The 23,008-nt window shown below is 40.1% G+C and overlaps 1 protein-coding gene across 1 annotated transcript; it reads right to left on the bottom strand.

The window, feature by feature from the left end:
* Window positions 1–20,550: 20,550 nt before the first annotated feature.
* Window positions 20,551–21,843, bottom strand: Mycs (myc-like oncogene, s-myc protein). The gene has a single exon (NM_021837.2). It carries the CDS (start codon window positions 21,841–21,843, stop codon window positions 20,551–20,553), a length of 1,293 nt encoding a protein of 430 aa, NP_068609.2.
* Between the last annotated feature and the right edge of the window lie 1,165 nt (window positions 21,844–23,008).

Here is a 23,008-nt window from a genome sequence, read left to right as displayed (position 1 = left end):
ATTTCCTGCCATATACTCCTCTTGGGTGAATTTGCTTCTTTTTGTTTTAGAGCTTTCAGGAGTCCTGTAAAGCTGTTAGTGTATGCTTTCTTGAGTTTCATTTTGGAGGTACTTAGAGCTATAAGTTTTCCTCTTAGCACTGCTTTCATTGTAGCCCATAAATTTTAGTATGTTGTGCCTTCATTTTCATTAATTTCTAAAAAGTCTTTAATTTTTTCTCTATTTCTTCCTTGACCAAATTGTCATTGAGTAGAGCTTTGTTCAGCTTTCATGTGGGTTTTCTGATGTTTTTGTTGTTATTGAAGGCCAGCCTTAGTCCATGGTGATCTGAGAGAATGCATGGAATTATTTCAATCTCCTTGTATCTATTGATGCCTGTTTTGAGAGTGATTATATGGTTAATTTTTGAGAAGGTACCATGAGGTGCTCAGAAAAAGATATATTCTTTTGTTTCAAGATGAAATGTTATATAGATGTCTGTTAAATCCATTTGGTTCATACCTTCTGTTAGTTTCACTGTGTCTCCATTTAGTTTCTGTTTCCATGATCCATTGAAGAGAGTGGAGTGTTGAAATCTCCTACTATTATTGTGTGAGGTACAATGTATGCTTTGAGCTTTAGTAAGGTTTCTTTTATGAATGTAGGTGCCCTTGAATTTGGAGCATAGATATTTAGGATTGAGAGTTCATCTTGGTGGATTTTTCCTTTGATGAATATGATGTGTTCTTCCTTATCTTTTTTGATAACTTTTGGTTGAAAGTTGATTTTATTTGATATAAGAATGGCTACTCCAGCTTGCTTCTTCAGACCATTTGCTTGGAAAGTTGTTTTCCAGCCTTTTACTCTGTTGTAGTATCTGCTTTTTTCACTGAAGTGTGTTTCCTGTATGCAGCAAAATGTTGTGTTCTATTTACAAGTCCAGTCTGGTATTCTATGTCTTTTTATTTGGGAATTGAGCCCATTAATGTTGAGAGATATTAAGGAATAGTGATTATTGTTTCCTGTTATTCTTGTTGTTAGACGTTGAATTATGTTTGTGTTTCTCTCTTCTTTTGGGGTTGTTTCAGGAAGATTACTTTCTTGCTTTTTCTAAGGTGTCGTTTCCCTCCTTGTGCTGGAGTTATCCTTTGTAGGACTGGATTTGTGGAACGATTTATTTTGGAAATTTGGTTTTGTCATGGAATATCATGTGTTCTCCACTTATGGTAATGGAGAGTTTTTGCTGGATACAGTAACCTGGGCTGGCATTTGTGTTCTCTTAGGGTCTATATGACATCTGTCAAGGATCTTCTGGGTTTCATAGTCTCTGGTGAGAAGTCTGGTGTAATTCTTATAGGTCTGCCTTTATATGTATGTCACTTGACCTTTTTCCCTTACTGTTTTTAATATCCTTTCTTTGTTTTGTGCATTTTGTTTTTTGACTATTATGTGACAGGAGGAATGTCTTTTCTGTCCAATTTGCTTGGAGTTCTGTATGCTTCTTGTATGTTTATGGGCATCTCTTTAGGTTAGGGAAGTTTTCTTCTATAATTTTGTTGAAGATATTTATTGGTCCTTTAAATTGGGAGACTTTGCTCTCTTCTATACCTATTATCCTTAGGTTTGATCTTCTCAAGGTGTCCTGGATTTCCTGGATGTTTTTGGTTAGGAGCTTTGTGTGTTTTACATTTTCTTTAACTGTTGTGTCAATGTTTTCTATGGTATCTTCTGCCCCTGAGATACTTTTTTTTTTAATTTTATTTTATTTTATTTTTTTTTTATTATTAACTTGAGTATTTCTTATATACATTTCGAGTGTTATTCCCTTTCCCAGTTTCCAGGCAAACATCCCCCTCCCCCCTCCACTTTCTTATCGGTGTTCCCCTCCCCACCCTCCCCCCATTGTCCCCCTCCCCCCAACAGTCTAGTTCACTGGGGGTTCAGTCTTAGCAGGACCCAGGGCTTCCCCTTCCACTGGTGCTCTTACTAGGATATTCATTGCTACCTATGAGGTCAGAGTCCAGGGTCAGTCCATGTATAGTCTTTAGGTAATGGCTTAGTCCCTGGAAGCTCTGGTTGCTTGGCATTGTTGTACATATGGGGTCTCGAGCCCCTTCAAGCTCTTCCAGTTCTTTCTCTGATTCCTTCAACGGGGGTCCTATTCTCAGTTCAGTGGTTTGCTGCTGGTATTCGCCTCTGTATTTGCTGTATTCTGGCTGTGTCTCTCAGGAGCGATCTACATCCGGCTCCTGTCGGTCTGCACTTCTTTGCTTCATCCATCCTGTCTAATTGGATGGATGTATATGCATGGGCCACATGTGGGGCAGACTCTGAATGGGTGTTCCTTCAGTCTCTGTTTTAATCTTTGCCTCTCTCTTCCCTGCCAAGGGTATTCTTGTTCCCCTTTTAAAGAAGGAGTGAACCATTCACATTTTGATCATCTGTCTTGAGTTTCATTTGTTCTAGGCATTTAGGGTAATTCAAGCATTTGGGCTAATAGCCACTTATCAGTGAGTGCATACCATGTATGTCTTTCTGTGTTTGGGGTAGCTCACTCAGGATGATATTTTCCAGTTCCAGCCATTTGCCTACGAATTTCATAAAGTCGTTGTTTTTGATAGCTGAGTAATATTCCATTGTGTAGATGTACCACATTTTCTGTATCCATTACTCTGTTGAAGGGCATCTGGGTTCTTTCCAGCTTCTGGCTATTATAAATAAGGCTGCAATGAACATAGTGGAGCACGTGTCTTTTTTATATGTTGGGGCATCTTTTGGGTATATGCCCAAGAGAGGTATAGCTGGATCCTCAGGCAGTTCAATGTCCAATTTTCTGAGGATCCTCCAGACTGATTTCCAGAATGGTTGTACCAGTTTGCATTCCCACCAACAATGGAGGAGTGTTCCTCTTTCTCCACATCCTCGCCAGCATCTGTTGTCCCCTGAGTTTTTGATCTTAGCCATTCTCACTGGTGTGAGGTGAAATCTCAGGGTTGTTTTGATTTGCATTTCCCTTATGACTAAAGATGTTGAACATTTCTTTAGGTGTTTCTCCGCCATTCGGCATTCCTCAGCTGTGAATTCTTTGTTTAGCTCTGAGCCCCATTTTTTAATAGGGTTATTTGTTTCCCTGTGGTCTAACTTCTTGAGTTCTTTGTATATTTTGGATATAAGGCCTCTATCTGTTGTAGGATTGGTAAAGATCTTTTCCCAATCTGTTGGTTGCCGTTATGTCCTAACCACAGTGTCCTTTGCCTTACAGAACCTTTGCAGTTTTATGAGATCCCATTTGTCAATTCTTGATCTTAGAGTGTAAGCCATTGGTGTTTTGTTCAGGAAATTTTTCCAGTGCCCATGTGTTCCAGATGCTTCCCTAGTTTTTCTTCTATTAGTTTGAGAGTGTCTGTTTTGATGTGGAGGTCCTTGATCCACTTGGACTTAAGCTTTGTACAGGGTGATAAGCATGGATCGATCTGCATTCTTCTACATGTTGACCTCCAGTTGAACCAGCACCATTTGCTGAAAATGCTATCTTTTTTCCATTGGATGGTTTTGGCTCCTTTGTCAAAAATCAAGTGACCATATGTGTGTGGGTTCATTTCTGGCTCTTCAATTCTATTCCATTGGTCTATCTGTCTGTCTCTGTACCAATATCATGCAGTTTTTATCACTATTGCTCTGTAATACTGCTTGAGTTCGGGGATAGTGATTCCCCCTGAAGTCCTTTCATTGTTGAGGATAGCTTTAGCTATCCTGGGTTTTTTGTTATTCCAGATGAATTTGCAAATTGTTCTGTCTAACTGTTTGAAGAATTGGATTGGTATTTTGGTGGGGATTGCATTGAATCTGTAGATTGCTTTTGGTAAAATGGCCATTTTTACTATATTAATCCTGCCAATCCATGAGCATGGGAGATCTTTCCATCTTCTGAGGTCTTCTTCAATTTCCTTCTTCAGTGTCTTGAAGTTCTTATTTTACAGCTCTTTTACTTGCTTTGTTAAAGTCACTCCGAGGTACTTTATATTATTTGGGTCTATTATGAAGGGTGTCGTTTCCCTAATTTCTTTCTCGGCTTGTTTCTCTTTTGTATAGAGGAAGGCAACTGATTTATTTGAGTTAATTTTATACCCAGCCACTTTGCTGAAGTTGTTTATCAGCTTTAGTAGTTCTCTGGTGGAACTTTTGGGATCACTTAAATATACTATCATATCATCTGCAAATAGTGATATTTTGACTTCTTCTTTTCTGATCTGTATCCCCTTGATCTCCTTTTGTTGTCTGATTGCTCTGGCTAGAACTTCAAGAACTATATTGAATAAGTAGGGAGAGAGTGGGCAGCCTTGTCTAGTCCCTGATTTTAGTGGGATTGCTTCAAGTTTCTCTCCATTTAGTTTAATGTTAGCAACTGGTTTGCTGTATATGGCTTTTACCATGTTCAGGTATGGGCCTTGAATTCCTATTCTTTCCAGGACTTTTATCATGAAGGGGTGTTGAATTTTGTCAAATGCTTTCTCAGCATCTAATGAAATGATCATGTGGTTTTGTTCTTTCAGTTTGTTTATATAATGGATCACGTTGATGGTTTTCCCTATATTAAACGATCCCTGCATGCCTGGGATTAAGCCTACTTGGTCATGGTGGATGATTGTTTTGATGTGCTCTTGGATTCGGTTTGCCAGAATTTTGTTGAGTATTTTTGCGTCGATATTCATAAGGGAAATTGGTCTGAAGTTCTCTTTCTTTGTTGTGTCTTTGTGTGGTTTAGGTATAAGAGTAATTGTGGCTTCATAGAAGGTATTCGGTAGTGATCCATCTGTTTCAATTTTGTGGAATAGTTTGGATAATATTGGTATGAGGTCTTCTATGAAGGTTTGATAGAATTCTGCACTAAACCCGTCTGGACCTGGGCTCTTTTTGGTTGGGAGACCTTTAATGACTGCTTCTATTTCCTTAGGAGTTATGGGGTTGTTTAACTGGTTTATCTGTTCCTGATTTAACTTCGGTACCTGGTATCTGTCTAGGAAATTGTCCATTTCCTCCAGATTTTCAAGTTTTGTTGAATATAGGTTTTTGTAGTAAGATCTGATGACTTTTTGAATTTCCTCTGAATCTGTTGTTATGTCTCCCTTTTCATTTCTGATTTTGTTAATTTGGACGCACTCTCTGTGTCCTCTCGTTAGTCTGGCTAAGGGTTTATCTATCTTGTTGATTTTCTCAAAGAACCAACTTTTGGTTCTGTTGATTCTTTCTATGGTCCTTTTTGTTTCTACTTGGTTGATTTCAGCTCTGAGTTTGATTATTTCCTGCCTTCTACTCCTCCTGAGTGTATTTGCTTCTTTTTGTTCTAAAGCTTTTAGGTGTGCTGTCAAGCTGCTGACATATGCTCTTTCCTGTTTCTTTCTGCAGGCACTCAGAGCTATGAGTATTCCTCTTAGCACAGCTTTCATTGTGTCCCATAAGTTTGGGTATGTTGTACCTTCATTTTCATTAAATTCTAAAAAGTTTTTAATTTCTTTCTTTATTTCTTCCTTGACCAGGTTATCATTGAGTAGAGCATTGTTCAATTTCCAAGTATATGTGGACATTCTTCCTTGATTGTTATTGAAGACCAGTTTTAGGCCGTGGTGGTCCGATAGCACGCATGGGATTATTTCTATCTTTCTGTACCTGTTGAGGCCCGTTTTTTGACCAATTATATGGTCAATTTTGGAGAAAGTCCCATGAGGAGCTGAGAAGAAGGTATATCCTTTTGCTTTAGGATAGAATGTTCTATAAATATCCGTTAAGTCCATTTGGCTCATGACTTCTCTTAGTCTGTCTACATCTCTGTTTAATTTCTGTTTCCATGATCTGTCCATTGATGAGAGTGGGGTGTTGAAATCTCCCACTATTATTGTGTGAGGTCCAATGTATGTTTTGAGGTTTAGTAAGGTTTCTTTTACATATGTAGGTGCCCTTGTATTTGGGGCATATATATTTTGGATTGAGAGTTCATCTTGGTGGATTTTTCTTTTGATGAATATGTAGTGTCCTTCCTTATCTTTTTTGATGACTTTTAGTTGAAAATTGATTTTATTTGATATTAGAATGGCTACTCCAGCTTGCTTCTTCTGACCATTTGCTTGGAAAGTTGTTTTCCAGCCTTTCACTCTGAGGTAGTGTCTGTCTTTGTCTCTGAGGTGTGTTTCCTGTAGGCAGCAGAATGCAGGGTCCTCGTTGCATATCCAGTTTGTTAATCTATGTCTTTTTATTGGGGAGTTGAGGCCACTGATGTTGAGAGATATTAAGGAATAGTGGTTATTGCTTCCCATTATATTCATATTTGGATGTGAGGTTATGTTTGTGTGCTTTCATTGTCTTTGTTTTGTTGCCAAGACGATTAGTTTCTTGCTTCTTCTAGGGTATAGCTTGCCTCCTTATGTTGGGCTATACCATTTATTATCCTTTGTAGTGCTGGATTTGTAGAAAGATATTGTGTAAATTTGGTTTTGTCATGGAATACTTGGTTTCTCCATCTATGTTAATTGAGAGTTTTGCAGGATACAGTAACCTGGGCTGGCATTTGTGTTCTCTTAGGGTCTGTATGACATCAGTCCAGGATCTTCTGGCCTTCATAGTTTCTGGCGAGAAGTCTGGTGTGATTCTGATAGGTCTGCCTTTATATGTTACTTGACCTTTTTCCCTTACTGCTTTTAATATTCTTTCTTTATTTTGTGCATTTGGTGTTTTGACTATTATGTGACGGGAGGTGTTTCTTTTCTGGTCCAATCTATTTGGAGTTCTGTAGGCATCTTGTATGCCTATGGGTATCTCTTTTTTTAGGTTAGGGAAGTTTTCTTCTATGATTTTGTTGAAGATATTTACTGGTCCTTTGAGCTGGGACTCTTCACTCTCTTCTATACCTATTATCCTTAGGTTTGATCTTCTCATTGATTCCTGGATTTCCTGTATGTTTTGGACCAGTAGCTTTTTCCGCTTTACATTATCTTTGACAGTTGAGTCAATGATTTCTATGGAATCTTCTGCTCCTGAGATTCTCTCTTCCATCTCTTGAATTCTGTTGGTGAGGCTTGTATCTACAGCTCCTTTTCTCTTCTTTTGGTTTTCTATATCCAGGGTTGTTTCCATGTGTTCTTTCTTGATTGCTTCTATTTCCATTTTTAATTCCTTCAACTGTTTGATTGTGTTTTCCTGGAATTCTTTCAGGGATTTTTGCGATTCCTCTCTGTAGGCTTCTACTTGTTTATTAATGTTTTCCTGTGTTTCCCTAAGTGTGTTCATGTCTTTCTTGAAGTCCTCCAGCATCATGATCAAATATGATTTTGAAACTAGATCTTGCTTTTCTGGTGTGTTTGGATATTCCATGTTTGTTTTGGTGGGAGAATTGGGCTCCGATGATGGCATGTAGTCTTGGTTTCTGTTGCTTGGGTTCCTGCGCTTGCCTCTCGCCATCAGATTATCTCTAGTGTTACTTTGTTCTGCTATTTCTGACAGTGGCTAGACTGTCCTATAAGCCTGTGTGTCAGGAGTGCTGTAGACCTGTTTTCCTCTCTTTCAGTCAGTTATGGGGACAGAGTGTTCTGCTTTCGGGCGTGTAGTTTTTCCTCTCTACAGGTCTTCAGCTGTTCCTGTGGGCCTGTGTCTTGAGTTCACCAGGCAGCTTTCTTGCAGTAGACAAGTTGGTCTTACCTGTGGTCCCGAGGCTCAAGTTTGCTCGCAGGGTGCTGCCCAAGGGCTCTCTTCAGCGGCAGCAACCAGGAAGACCTGTGCCGCCCCTTCCGGGAGCTTCAGTGCACCAGGGTTCCAGATGGCCTTGGTGTTTTCCTCTGGCATCCGAGATGTATGTACAGAGAGCAGTCTCTTCTGGTTTCCCAGGTTTGTTTGCCTCTCTGAAGGTTCAGCTCTCCCTCCCACGGCACTTGGGTGCAGAGAACTGTTTATCAGGTCTGTTTCCCTCAGGTTCCGGCGGTGTCTCAGGCAGGGGTCCTGCCGCTCCTGGGCCCTCCCCCACGGGAGCCCAGAGGCCTTATACAGTTTCCTCTTGGGCCAGGGATGTGGGCAGGGGTGGGCAGTGTTGGTGGTCTCTTCCGCTCTGCAGCCTCAGGAGTGCCCACCTGATCAGGCGGTGAGGTGTCTTTCCCACAGGGTCTGGGAGCAGAGAGCTGCTGAGGGCCCGGGATCCGCGGGTGTGGGACCTCCGGCAAACACAGGACGTGCCTGGTCCTAGATGAACTCTGCCTCTGTGTGTCCCGATCTCACCAGGCAGCTCTCTTGCAGCAGACAAGTTGGCCTTACCTGTGGTCCCGAGGCTAAAGTTTGCTCGCAGGGTGCTGCCCAAGGGCTCTCTGCGGCGGCAGCAACCAGGAAGCCCCTGAGATTCTTTCTTCTATGTCTTGTATTCTGTTGGTGATGTTTGAGTCAAGGACTCCTGATCTCTTTCCTAGGTTTTCTATCTCCAGGGTTGTCCTTCTTTGTGATTCCTTTATTGTTCCTATTTTTTTTTTTAGATCTTGGATGGATTTTTGTTCAAACCCTTCATCTGTTTGGTTGTGTTTTCCCTGTAATTCCTTAAGGGATCTTTGTGTTTCCTCTTTAAGGGGTTTCTACTTGTTTACCTGTGTTGTCCTGTATTTCTTTAAGGGAGTTATTTATGTCCTTCTTAAAGTCTTTTAACATCATCATGAGATGTGATTTTAAATCCAAATCTTGCTTTTCTTGTGTGTTGGGGTATCCAGTATTTGCTTTGGTGGGAGAACTGGACTCTGGTGATGCCAAGTCTTGGTTTCTGTTGCTTAGGTTCCAGTGCTTGCTTCTCACCATCTGGTTATCTCTGGTGTTAGCTGGTCTTGCTGTCTTTGACAGTGGCTTGACCCTCCTGTAAGCCTGTGTGTCAACACTCCCAGAGACTGTCTTTCTCCCAGAGTGATCTGGGTACAGTGACCTATGGGACCAGATCAGCTCTGGGCACAGGACTGGGAGGGTCCTGTCCCAGACTGTTCCTGGGTTCCTGTGTCCTGAGAGCTCCAGGTGTGTCCCTCAGAACAGAAGTGGTGGTCTTACCTCTGCTCTGAGGTGTGCCAGCGCTCCTGGTGACTGGTTTTCAACTCTGGGCACAGACAGAGACTGAAAGCATCCTATTCCTGACTTCTCCTAGGTTCCTGTGTCCAGAGGGCTCTAGGTGGGTTCCTCCTGGGCACAGAATGTTAGCAGAAGTGGTGTTCTTCCCTGAGCTCTCAGGATTGTCTGTACTTCTGGGAATCCAGCTCCCTCCCTGACAGGATTTGGGTACTGAGATCTGTGGGACTGGGTCAGTTTCAAATACAGACAGAAGCTGAATTCTTTTCTTTTTAAAGAATCTCCACAAGACCAAGTGTTCTCGTTTTCTGGGGCGTAACAATATCCAGGCCTATTTGATACACACAGCATGTAAAAGCATGTGTCTATAACAACATATACATAAGTATAGATACACAGCTATTCCTTGATATTTATATTTTAAAATGTATACATTGCAGTGATAACTGATTCTAGCCCAATACCACAAAGTTCATTCTAGTAGTACAGCTATCCCAACTGTATGTATTTTATTCCTATAGCCACAGAAAGCTCATTCTGATTATGTACAATATACTTACTCAATTCTATCATAGATAGGAAGTGACTTCAGAAATTTTAATCTAATATGCTGTGAGAAACATATTCTCCAAGCTAATTATAATTCTTTACTTTCATCAAAAAGTTCTTTCTAAGTTTTACTTATTTTCTTTTAATTCTTTACACAATTGTGATTGTGTTGCTGCTTGTTTGATGTATACTTAGCTTTGTGTAATGCTTCTAAACCAACCTCTATTCTAATATTCTGGTTGACCTCAAAGTTTTATTCCAGATATTTTGCTTTGTTTTGCTTTATAATTCTAAGAATTATGCTTATGCAAACATTGCTACAAAGAAAATTATAATTTGAAAAGTGATACTGCATTTGGCCTCTACATCTCTACTTTCATTACATGAATACTTTTACTGTATTAATGTCTCCTCTTTCTTTTGTCTAACAATAGTACTACTTGTAAGTATTGTCAAATTATGCTGTGTAATTTTTATTCCAATTCACATTGTATTAGCTGTCTATGACAATGCTAGTTGCTATGACAAAGTATCCTACCAAAGCAATATGAAAGAAGGCTATATTTTGGCCTATAGTATGAAAGTATAGTCCATCTGAAAGTCATAGTACAAGCAGGAGGCAGACTGCCCCATTGCACCTACAGACACAAAATACAGAGCAAAAACACAACACTCAGGCCAGAGCAAAATCAAGCCGAAACTTAGGTGGAAGCTTTTTTTAAATTCAGCTTTGGGCCCAGTACCAGTCTGCCAGGCAGGAGGGGTACCAACTATGGACCCAATGTGCTATAGTACCAACTTGCCAGACAAGTTTAATAGTGGAATTACTGAAATGAGAGGAGGTGGCAACTTTCAAATTGTACTTGAGGTCCACTCCATAGGCAGGAATTCATGACTGGTATTGTAAATACTAAAGCTCATGTTGGGAGGCCATAACGAGTGATGAAACTGATACTGATATTTTGCTAAATGGACATGTTGTACTTGTCAAATTGCCTTCTAAATAACTATGCTTATGGCCTTAGATTGGTATTGCTGTTAGCTCTGGATACAGAAACATCTTTTTGGCAGTGACTGCTGGTTATTACAGAGGCTCACAACTGTCAGAGTGCTGATAAGTATTCATTGAGAATTGGGAAGAGTGGTAGAGAGAGGAAATGCAGGTGAACATGGTCATCACCCTCCCCAAAGCTCATGAAAAGTAGGTGGGGGTAGAATTTAAAAGCCCATGGTAATGGCAAAGTATTGTAGAATGATAGCTTACAGGCATAATGTGGTAATTATATTCATGAACTCATAGTAGCTATGATTACCTGTATAATAATTATATAAAATTGGGCCTATAAACAGTACATCATGGAAGAAGGAAAGACTAACAAGGCCTATCCCCGATGTGCCATAGACACTTAATAATTCTATTGATGAACATCTAGGCTGGTTTCATTTCCAAGTTGCTGTGATCAGTGCAAAAATATATATGTATGTACAAGTGTCCCTGAGATAGGCCTTAGAATCATTTGGGTATATAACCAAGAGTAAAAGAGTGAGGCCAAATTGTGACTGTACTTTAGATTTGTGAGTGTGTTTTTTCCTTTTTTTGAGAAACATCCATTCTTATTCTCATAGTAGCTGTACCAATGAATACGGGTTTCACTTTTCCCACATGCTCTCCAGCATTTGTTGTCATTTATTTTCTTTACGTTATCCATTCTGATTGACATAAGACAGAATCTCAAAGTAGTTTTAATTTGCATTTCTGATTGGATAATTTAGGGTTTGGCTATTTAAGGCTTTTAGTTCTGTATCCTGGACTTTAGTCACCAGTTTGGTGTATATTAGAAACATATTCTGTATTACATACTGGTTTTACACACTTGTGAAAGCTTTCTTTGCTTTAAAATATCTTCTCGGGCTGGAGAGATGGCTCAGTGGTTAAGAGCACTGACTGTTCTTCCAGAGGACCTGAGTTCAATTCCCAGTACCCGCATGGTAGCTCACAACCATTTGTGATGGGATCTGATGCCCTCTTCTGGTGTGTCTGAAGACAGCCACTGTGTACTCAAAAAATAAATAAATCTTAAAAAAAAATCTTCTCAACTTTGTGTAACCAATTTTCTTATTCTTGGGATCATTTCCTGTGCTACTGGAAACCTTTGCAGAAAATAATTGCTCTATCTATATCTTTAAGTATTTACCTTTTTGTTTTTCCCTAGCAGTTTCAAAATTTCAGGACTTATATAGAGACATAAGTAACTCTGGTCAAATTTTGTTATCTTAGATGTCTAGAATGAAACTTTTAGGTACATGTCAGCTTGATTTCTTTCTATTCCATGACTAAAGTATATTGTGCTTCATCAATAGGGACTTACCGTCAAGTTCTGGAAAGTAACCAAAAGCATTGCCAATAACCTGTAACACTTATAGGTCTGTGGGACCTCAATGGCTGACAACTCTAAAGTAGGTAAGTGTTCCTAGAACTGGGTTTGGATGTGTTCTATGTGGTAACTAGAGCATTGTTGACCTATTATGTGATAGTTCAGTTTAAACTCTTTTCTTACATATGTGTAGATATATTTGTGGAAGTTTCTATATTAGTTGATTTGTATATGGCTTTTCAAAAGGTGTTTAGTGTTACTTTGTTCACCTACATTTTCTCTCTCTATCACCCTCCCAACTCCTATGCATAAGACCTAAACAAATTCAAATCATATAAAATCCTAGTATAGAGAGGGGAGATGGGCATGAAATTCTACCTCTAGATAAGGAACTTTTAGTAATTGATAATTAACACAGAGGGGAAAACAGTTTTCTTTAAGGATGTCATAATGGGTTGGTTGATCAATCTTCAATGAAGGCCATACATGCAAGAATATGAGGGCAGCACAAACTGTATTTGATGGGTTTTATTTATAAAAGATATAAATTTGAGTAGGTGAGGTAGAAGTATGAATGATGGAGGAGTTAGGGTAGAGGGGGCACTATAATCAAAATTCACTGTGTGAATTCACAACTAATAAAATTGAGAAAGGTATATTAAAAATAGCCATTCAAGCTTATTTTTAGTTTGTTTGGTTCATGGTTTTTCATTTCAAACATTTCTCGATTTTTTGGTTGACTCCTTTTTTCATGTTGCTGACTTTTTTTATCTACATTGGTAGTTTTGTTTCATCCGTTTTACTAACGTTTTTTTTCCACCATGCTGCTGACTTTCCTTTCCAGATCCTACATCTAATTTACTTGCTTATTTGTGTCCTCATTCAGGACATTGATAATTTTTTTTTACCAGAAAAACTTAAAAAATTCTTAAGATCTTCATTTGCCATCCTATCTATTTCAATTTACTTGAATGAAGTAGTTGAGGAGTTGGTATGTTCTTTTGCAGGACACACGTTGATTTGTTTTTTTTTTTTCTATATTGCAATTTGTGCATTTGTCGAATGGGCTATCTCTTCCATTTTGAGATGTGATAACTGTTTCAGCCAGTTATTCTATTGCTGTGATGACTATGGCAATTCTAATGAAGAAAAACATTTCATTGGGGCTGGCTTATAATTTCAGAAGTGAATGAAAACGGACAGTAAAGAAACCAAATTAGCCACTCTGTGAACGAAAAGGGAAAAATTCATTCCAAACTGCCAAGGCTCTCTTCCTGGGAAAGCAAGGAGAAAAGGCAAGGGGGTGGTTACAGGGTTAAATGGACTGGGTGAAAGGGGGTTTGTGAGCTGGGGTGGAGCTTGTGGGCAGCAGTGACTTTGTAAATTGTGACTGAGGTAGCCTAGAAGCCAGCATTGACCTTGACAAGTACCAAAGAGCAGGAAAATGACCCCCTGTTTAGCAAGCTGGAACTTTCTTCAAGACCCCCAAGCAAATGGGGCCTTTGTCTAAATGCCCAACCTGGGGGAAAAGGACTTTCTTGGAGGACCAGAAAACAGGTTTAGTCTATTATAATTATAGAGGAAAGCATGATGACAAGCAGGCTAACATGGCGCTGGAGAGACAGCTGAAAGTTCTTCACCTGGAAAGAGAGCCACTGGGCCAGGCTTGGGCTTTTTAAAAAGCCCCAAAGCCAATACCCAGTGGCACACTTCCTCCAATAAGGTCACATTGTCTTTTTTTTCCCCATCTTTATTAAATTGGGTATTTCTTATTTACATTTCAATTGTTATTCCTTTCCCGGTTTCCAGGCCAACATCCCCCTAGCCCCTCCCCTTCCCCTTCTATGTGGGTGTTCCCCTCCCTATCCTCCCCCCATTACCTCTCTCTCCCCAGCAATCACTTTCACTGGGGGTTCAGTCTTGGCAGGACCAAGGGCTTCCCCTTCCACTGGTGCTCTTACTAGGCTATTCATTGCTACCTGTGCAGTTGGAGCTCAGGGTCAGTCCATGTATAGTCTTTGGGTAGTGGCTTAGTCCCTGGAAGCTCTGGTTGGTTGGCATTATTGTTCATATGAAGTCTCGAGACCCTTCAAGCTCTTCCAGTCCTTTCTCTGATTCCTTCAATGGGGGTCCCGTTCTCAGTTCAGTGGTTTGCTGCTGGCATTCGCCTCTGTATTTGCCGTATTCTGGCTGTGTCTCTCAGGAGAGATCTACATCCAGTTCCTGTCAGCCTGCACCTCTTTGCTTCATCCATCTTATCTAGTTTGCTGGCTGTATATGTATGGGCCACATGTGGGGCAGGCTCTGAATGGGTGTTCCTTCTGCCTCTATTCTAAACTTTGCCTCTCTATCTCCTCCTAAGGGTATTCTTGTTCCCCTTTTAAAGAAGGAATGAAGCATCCACATTTTCGTCATCCTTCTTAAGTTTCATGTGTTCTGTGCATCTTGGGTAATTCGAGCATTTGGGCTAATATCACTTATCAATGAGTGCAAACCGTGTGTGTTTTTCTGTGATTGGGTTACCTCACTCACGATGATATTTTCCAGTTCCATCCATTTGCCTATGAATTTCATAAAGTCATTGTTTTTGAGAGCTGAGTAGTATTCCATTGTGTAGATGTACCACATTTTCTGTATCCATTCCTCTGTTGAAGGGCATCTGTGTTCTTTCCAGCTTCTGACTATTATAAATAAGGCTGCTATGAACATAGTGGAGCATGTGTCTTTGTTATATGTTAGAGCATCTTTTGGGTATATGCCCAAGAGAGGTATAGCTGGGTCCTCACGTAGTTCAATGTCCAATTTTCTGAGGAACCTCCAGACTGATTTCCAGAATGGTTGTACCAGTGTGCAATGCCACCAAGAATGGACGAGTGTTCCTCTTTCTCCACATCCTCGCCACCATCTGCTGTTGCTGGAGTTTTTGATTTTAGTCACATTGTCTTAATGCAATTCCCTACAGACCATTCTTATTCAAACCACTACATACCACTCCCAGGTCCTCATAGCCTTGTACCCATGTAATTTAGAAATGCATTCTCTCCAACTTCAAAAGTCCCCATACTTCACAACAGTATCAAACTTGTTTAAAAGTCCAAATTTTAAAATCTCATCTGAGACTCATGGCAATCTCAAGCAGATCACATACTTCCAACATACAAGGCCATAGACTACACATTATGATTCCAAAGGGGAAGAAAAGGAGCATAGTGAGGAAATACTAGTCCAAAGCAAGACTGAAAACCAGCAGGACAAACTCCAAACTCTGCATCTCCATGTCCATTGTCAAAACAATTTCAGACCTCCAACTCCTTTCAGCTTTGTTGAGCACAGCATGCTTCTCTCTCTTGGGTTGGTTCCACTTGTGGTCTGCAGCTCTTCTTGGCAGATATCCTATGCCTCTGGCATCTCCAATACCTTAGGTTCTCTGAGGCAATATAGATTTCACTTTCATAGCTTCACACATGGCCCCTCTGAGCCTCCATGCAAGGACAACCCTGATTATGTGCCTGACCTCTGTGGCTTTCTGTAGCTGTGGAAAGATATTCAGTAACCCCTTTTTTGTACCTTCAACTTTGTAATGGTCCATGATGAAGTGAAGAATGATACCTGGACTCAAATAGCATGCAAAACAAAGAGCATTTTATTCTACGCAACTCCAGCATTCTCAGGCCTACCATTTACCAAGATGGAGATGCCCAAGTGAGCACGCAGGCCCAAATTAAAGCACACTAGAAGAATTCCATGGAGAGGTAGGCTGGGGGCAGGGGCCTGGAAGCCTGGAGACTGTTGCTGAGAAAACCTGGAGACTTGCTGGGGAAGCCTGGAAACTGTTGCTACCAAACCTAGAAACTTTTGCTGACCCATTGTCCTTGCCTCAGGTCAGGTGGCAGGGCAGCTTCTGATGATGGCATATTTTCTGATTGGCTGCCCAGGGCCTGGGTTTTTTTCCAGTAACTGACTTGCCTGGACTTGCCCAGTTCAGGGAAACAGAGATCTAGGCATAATCCCCTACACGGCCAGTTTGAAGTCTGTCATGGAATCAGCCTGTCTCAGTTTTCTCACTCTGTCTGTTATAATTCTCCTAAAGGTGTTATTAATTGTTAGGCCTGGAATACTCTAGTGCTCTCTACATTTAACATACTCTTGTTTACGGTCAGTCCACATTGAGATGGTCCTGCTTCACAGTTAACTCTATAGTAAACAAATCTAGAAGGTTGTTTAAAAACTAATCAATCTGCTTTATATGATATTTGTCTGTTGGGAACCATAACACCACACAATAAGATATTTTATCACAGCAACAAAAATGTAACTGATATACATCCCAAGCTAAAAGGATAGCTAGTATAGATCACTCTTTGGAGTACACAAAACAACAGACCATAATCAAATGGCTTTAAAAGATATTTACAGTATTCACCTAACCTCTGTAGAATGTATTCATTTCAAAATCCCATCGATATTTTCCAAAAATATGCCACAATTCCAGACATCGATACAATAAAAAGTATATTCATGGGGATATTGAACCATATATTTTGATCAGTGAGACATTGAAGAAATCAGGGCAGAAATGACAAAACTAAAATCACATGGAAACTAAAATATAACAAATTTTTGAGTACACCAAAGTCAGCTTTATCAGATAAATATATAGTTATGAGTAATTACATAAAATCTGTTATGCCAAATAAATAATCTAGTGATATATCTCAATTTCTTATAAAACTAGAACAAATAAAACCATTTAGTTCACATAAAGATAAAATATGGTATAAATTAATGAAACAAAATCTAAATGAATAATGCTTAGAAATAATGTAATAAAGAATGGGTTCATGAAAAGGATTTGAAAAAAAATTGGCAAATCCTTAGCCAAACTAACCAAAACTAGTAAAGGACCCAAGTTATTAATATTAGAAATAAGCAGGAAACATTAAAATAGATAATTTTAAAATCCAGATCATTTTAAGGAACATTTTTGAAAGGTTATGTTATAAAAAGTTACAAACTCTAAGTTTTATTTATATGTACACTGTATCTATCTTCAGACACACCAGAAGAGGGCATCAGATCTCATTACAGATGGTTGTGAGCCACCATGTGGTTGCTGGGAATTGAACTCAGGACCTCTGGAAGAGCAGCCAGTGCTCTTAACTGCTGAGCCATCTTTCCAGCCACCTAGAAAATCTAAACTATATAGATAATAGGACAAATAGTCTATGCAATTTGAATCTATGCAGATATGAACTACATGATCTAGTGGGTAGGTAGTTACATACTATGTTTTACTACATGCAACAAGTGAGTAAGATAACATGGTTTTACACACTTATTTTTCCTTTTATTGAGAATTGACATCTTTCTCACATAATATATCCTAATTACCATTTTTCCTTCCTCTACTCTGCCCAGATTCTCCTCACTTCCTCTCCCATCGGTATTCATCTCTTTCTGTCTCTCATTTGAAAACACACAGGTTTCTAGGGGATAATAATATGCAATATATAAATTATAATATGATAAAATAAAAACATTAGAGTAGGACAAGATTTTTTTAAAAAAGGAAAAAAAAAAGAGCCCAAAATAGATCTACTTGCTTGAACACTCAGAAATCCTACAAAACATTAAAGTGGTGTGATGGTTTGTATATGCTTGGTCCAGGGAGTGGCACTATTAGGTGTGGCCTTGTTGAAATAAGTGTGTCACTGTGGGGGTGGGCTTTAAGACCCTCATCCTAGGTGCCTGGAATCAAACCTTCTCCTAGCAGCCTTCAGATAAAGATGTAGAACTCTTAGCTTCTCCTGCACCACGCCTGCCTAGATGCTGCCATGCTCCTGCCTTGATGATAATGGACTGAACCTCTGAACCCTCAAGCCAGCCCCGATGTTGTCCTTGTAAAAGTTGCCTTGGTCATTGCCTGTTCACAGCAATGAAACCTTAACTAAGACAGAAGTTGGTACCAGGTACTGGGCTATTGCTATGATAGGTCTGCCTGTGCTTATTTATGGAAGAATGTAGATTTGGGGACTTTAGATTTGGAAAGTGGCGGAATGCTTTAAATGGGGCTGAATGAGCTATCCTAGTAGGAATCTGGAAGACTTTGTTGCTGAGAGTAATTTGAACTGTACAGACCTGGCCCAAAAATTAAATGCTGTGAAAACTGAATGTTGATATGTGGGAAGTCCGTAGTTTGAGAACTCTCTCCTATGCTACACAGAATTTTATTCAAAAACATGATGAACATCTTTAATATGTGCAGAAACTTTGGAAGTACTATATGGAAAAGACATTAAGACATGAACATAGTCAACTATTTTCTGAATTAATCTCCAATACCTCAAGAATTAAGAACTAGAATGGGCAAGTAAAATTCCATCCAGTATCAGAAGCACAACAACCAATTTACCAGATAGCCTAGAAAGTGAGAGAAATCTCTGCCAGCTCTTCTTCCAACAGAATATATATTATTAATATTAATATATAAAGAACTCAAATGGCTAATCAATGAAAATAAACAATCTCAGCAGTAAACGGCCAAATGAATCGAACAGATCATTATGAAGTAGACGCTGCCATAAATCTATACCTGTTATGGAAATTCAAATTAAAACTACATAGAAATTCTACTTCTCTCCAGTTAATGTCTATTACCAACATAATGGTAAACAACAAACAATGGTGAGAGTATGGTAAAAATGGAACACTGATTACACTTTCAACAGTAATGTAAATGAGTTAACGTACTATGGAAATCACTATGCAGTTTTCTCAGAAGCTAATGGTAGAACTATGTGAGATAATTCTATAACACCTGTGTGTGTGTGTGTGTGTGTGTGTGTGTGTGTGTGTGTGTGTTCAAAAGAACCAAACTTCCCATGAAGAATACATACCTGGACACTCATGTTAATTGTTGCACTATTTACAAAAGCCATGTCAGGGATTTTTCCTAGCCTATCAACAATAGGTAAATGTGTAAAGAAAATTTAACAGTATATTCATGTATGAAATTCTCAAATATTAAAATAAAAAATAAATCCTACCATGAAAAATAAGACCTTGGAGAAAGCATATAGAAGAAATAGATTCATCTATATAAAATAAAAAAAGCTACACACACACATATACAAAGAAGTATATTCAGCTAAACAGAATGAAACTATGTCATTGATATGAAAATGAAAAATATAATGCTTAATAAGTCACTTCAGATAAACATCATGTTTTCTGTCCTATATAGAACCCAGATTTGAAAAGATAGAAATATAGAATAAGAAAGGACCAAAAGAGGTTGATGAATATAAATATTAACATTGTACTTTGTGTATGTATATGATATAATGAATCCATTATTTGCTACCTGATTAGGCTGAATTGAGTAAAGAATATCTGAACTTAAATATCTGGATCACTGGCAAATCTAAGAAAGGTTAAGCTAAAGGTGAAGGGTATATTAACCATACTCAATGAAAGAGCAGCAACAATGTTCCCACATTTTAGGAAATCCATGAATATGCAAGTACAAGAAGTGTTTCTTTCCAATGGATCTGACCGAGAGAACCTCTTCATGGCATATTATGACTAAATGACCAAAGATGCAGCTTAGAGAAATAATATTAAATCTGTTATTATTGTTATTACTATTAAATATAAACTCTATGAAACAAAAAGTGCCAAATCACATTTAAGAGCAAACTGCAAAATGCTGAAAAGCATTTCTCCCACCAGAAAGTTTCTTTAAAAAAAAAATCATTTATTTCATAAGAACATGAGGTATTTCAAAGTGCACATATTTTGTAGAAATTAAACACACAACTTTGAGTTCAATCATTTCTACACATCACATATGAACAAATACACTAACAGGAAGATACAAACTTAGAAAAAAGGAACCTATATATACACACGCATATATAATTTCTTTAAAATTTTTTCTTAATTCGAAAAGTTATAAATAATCTACTAAAACCTTTCACTATTCATTTTCATATGAAAACATAAGTATCAAATTTAATCACGTATTAGCATCATACAAAAGTTCACAGACAGTGTAAGAATTAGTACAGTACATAACAGAAATTGAAAATATATCTGTATACAAAACATGCTCCTCAAACATTGAGGTGTTTACGATACTTATGAGTGAACTTCCAGTATAGTACCGACTTCTTGGTGGGTGAGTCAACAGAATTTACAGAAATGTTTCCCCATAGACCTCAAATGCCAAACCCTTTTCATAGCATCTATTGAAATCTAATCACTCTTGTAAAAAGGAGTGGCTCTGGAAACTTGGAGTAAACCTGACTTCAATACCCTGTAAAAATTCCCAACATTCATGATCGGGATGGAGCATTCACTGAGGTTAGAGGAAAGAAGTCACATAGCAGCGTCCAATTCCTGGGCTTTCCAAAACCCCACTAGAACTCCATGACTTGCCCCTATTCAGATTCAAACTTAACAAGGGACCAATTAATATGAAGGTAAACCAACATTCTTAATGTCAACACAATAGCTTTTTTTTTCAAGTTAACATGTGCAAAGTAACAGTGACTGTCCATTTAAGAAACACTTAGCACACAGCAGATTGTTTGATTTTCTCTAGCAGCTGCTGTTTTCTTTCATACAGTTTCTCCCTTTCCACCAGGAGCTTGGACTCATCAGTCTGCAAAGTGTGGATGTACTCGGTGGCTTTTTTCAGGATGACCACCTTGGCGGCCTTCTCATTGTGCACCAGCTCAGGCACAAGGTCCCTGAGGTTCAGGAAGCTGGAGCGCATAATGTCACGGCGTTGACGCTCCATCCTGTTGTGGTTGCGGCGGCGCTCGATGTCCTCCAAGTCTGAGTTGCTCCGGGATCTCAATCTCGGAGCCTTTGGCCTGAGAACGCATTTGAGGGGCCCTAGAGGATCCTGGCTCCTGGGCTTCTTGAGAGGCCGCGCGTCTTCCGCGTAGGGCAACGGTGGCGCCGCATAGTTGTGTTGTTCCTGAATGAGGTCGCTGCGCTTGAGGATCAGCTCGCCAGACTGCGCGCACTCGGGAGTCAGCGCTGCGTTCTCCGAATGCGCCGCGGTGGGGAGCTTGGTGACAGTCTTGGAGAACTGTGTCTCCCCCAGCATGACCACATAGATTTCCTCTCCGCCTTCCTCCACATAACCTGAGTTGCTCAAGAAGTCCTCTAGGGAGCTGCTGAGCCCCTGGTGGTCACCAAGGCTTATCGCTGCGCCAGCACTGGCAGGGATGGTGGCTACAGGCATAGACTCGCGTTTATTCGCTGGGAAGATCACAGCAGAGTCCACACACTCCGAGTCCAGGTGGGAGAGCTCTGTGAGCCAGGCGGCTTTCCTACGCCCCACACCTGCTGTCCCACTGCGCGCGTGGCCAGCGGAGCTGGCGGCGGCGGCCGCTCCCGGGACCAAGGTGCCTGCGCCGACGGCCAGGGACCCACAGCCTCCTGGCAGCTTCTCGCTCACCACAGTCTCTGGCTTTTCCCGAGAGGAGAAGCCGCTCCACATGCAGTCCTGAAGGACGACCGGGTTGCTGGAGGAGCCGCTGAGTCCTTTCAGGCCGAAAATATCCTCCTCCTCGGCCGGGTTACTCCATAGGTCGGCCTCAGGCAGCAGCATCTCCGTGGCCCAGTTCGCCGGCTCCAGGCTGTCCTCTGCCAAGGCACGGCCAGGTGACAGCCGCGGGGTGGGCAACAGTTCAAACTTCTTCCAGATGTCCTCCCCTGGAGGCGTCGAGTTGCGACCACCAAAGTAGATGTCATCGTCTTCCGGGTAGAAGCAGGGTTTCAGCGAGTCAAACTCCAGGTCTGAGTTCTTGCAGATCATTCCGGGCATGGTGGATGTAGTGCAGCTGAGCATCCGTTCGCCTCCACCTGACAAGTAAACACCTTTTTTTCCTCAGTTCTTTTAAAATATGGGGTATTTCCGTCCCGTGGGGGGTCATATAGGGTGTGGGACGCAACCAACCTCCAACACTTTCCAGGACTACTACTGGATCGGATCTGAGGCTTTTCAGAGCTGGGAAGTTCTCCAGTGGGCTTTAGAGACAGACAGGTCTTCCTGGTGGCTGCTGCCGCCTGATTGCCCTTGTGCCTAACTAGGGCTCTCCTGGCTCCCACCCAGCTCTCAAGAGCATCTTCCCAGGAGCATCATGTCCTGTGCCTTCCTCCTCCACCCTCCTTTGAATCCACCCACCAGGTCCAGACAGTTGATTGTCACTTCATGTGAAACTTTCAAGGACAGAAGGGCACTGATGATGCATTTCAAATCCTCAACGAAAGCAACTTTCCACTGAGATTAGTATACACAGCAAGATCATTCTCCAGAAAAAAGGGAGAAATGTGATCTCAGAAAAACATAAATTGTGTGAATGCACGACCACTAGATGCATTAGGGAGGTGCTTAAGGAAACCTCTGCTCAGAAGGAGAAGAAATATAGGCACGAACATGACTGCTCCTGAAAGACAATTTCCCATTAGAAAAGTAGACATGCAAATGAGAAAAGGAAGAGAATCAGACGTTAACAGTAAAACAAAACATAAAACTTATAAAATGAGAGGAAGAAACAAACTCAAAATATTTGGAAGAAGAATAAAATTATAGTTATCACCCAAGTATAATAATCCAAATTCTCCAATTAAAAGACACAGAGAATCTACTTGGGTTAAGACACATTCCAGAAGCATGATGTTTACAAGAAAATAATCTCTGCAAAGAAACAGACTGAGAGAAAACATAGGAAATGAGAATCCAAGCAAATGTAATGGAGCAGAAGTAACTTTATCATAACTAGCAAAAATAGACTTTAAGACACAAAAAAGTGCACTACACATGGAACAAAAGAATTCATAAAGAAGATAGAACTAAGGGTTAAAAAGTAGAAGAATGTTTGTATAGCATGTGCAAGGAACTGAGTTTGGTCTCTACACCACAACTGCTACCTCATATTTCATTTAACAGCTGCAGAATACATATTTGATCATCAGCACATTACTAACACACAGCGGGTATTAATCTACAAAGA

The sequence above is a fragment of the Rattus norvegicus genome, chromosome X (genome assembly GCF_021556685.1).
Source record: "Rattus norvegicus strain SHRSP/BbbUtx chromosome X, alternate assembly SHRSP_T2T, whole genome shotgun sequence".
NCBI lineage: Eukaryota > Metazoa > Chordata > Mammalia > Rodentia > Muridae > Rattus > Rattus norvegicus.
The sequence above is the reverse complement of the archived record's forward strand: the minus strand, read 5'-3'. Positions and strand labels throughout refer to the sequence as shown.

What these genes read in the sequence shown, in the direction of transcription:
- Mycs (NM_021837.2), bottom strand. Translation starts at nt 21,843, where the DNA reads ATGCTCAGCTGCACTACATCCACCATGCCCGGAATGATCTGCAAGAAC.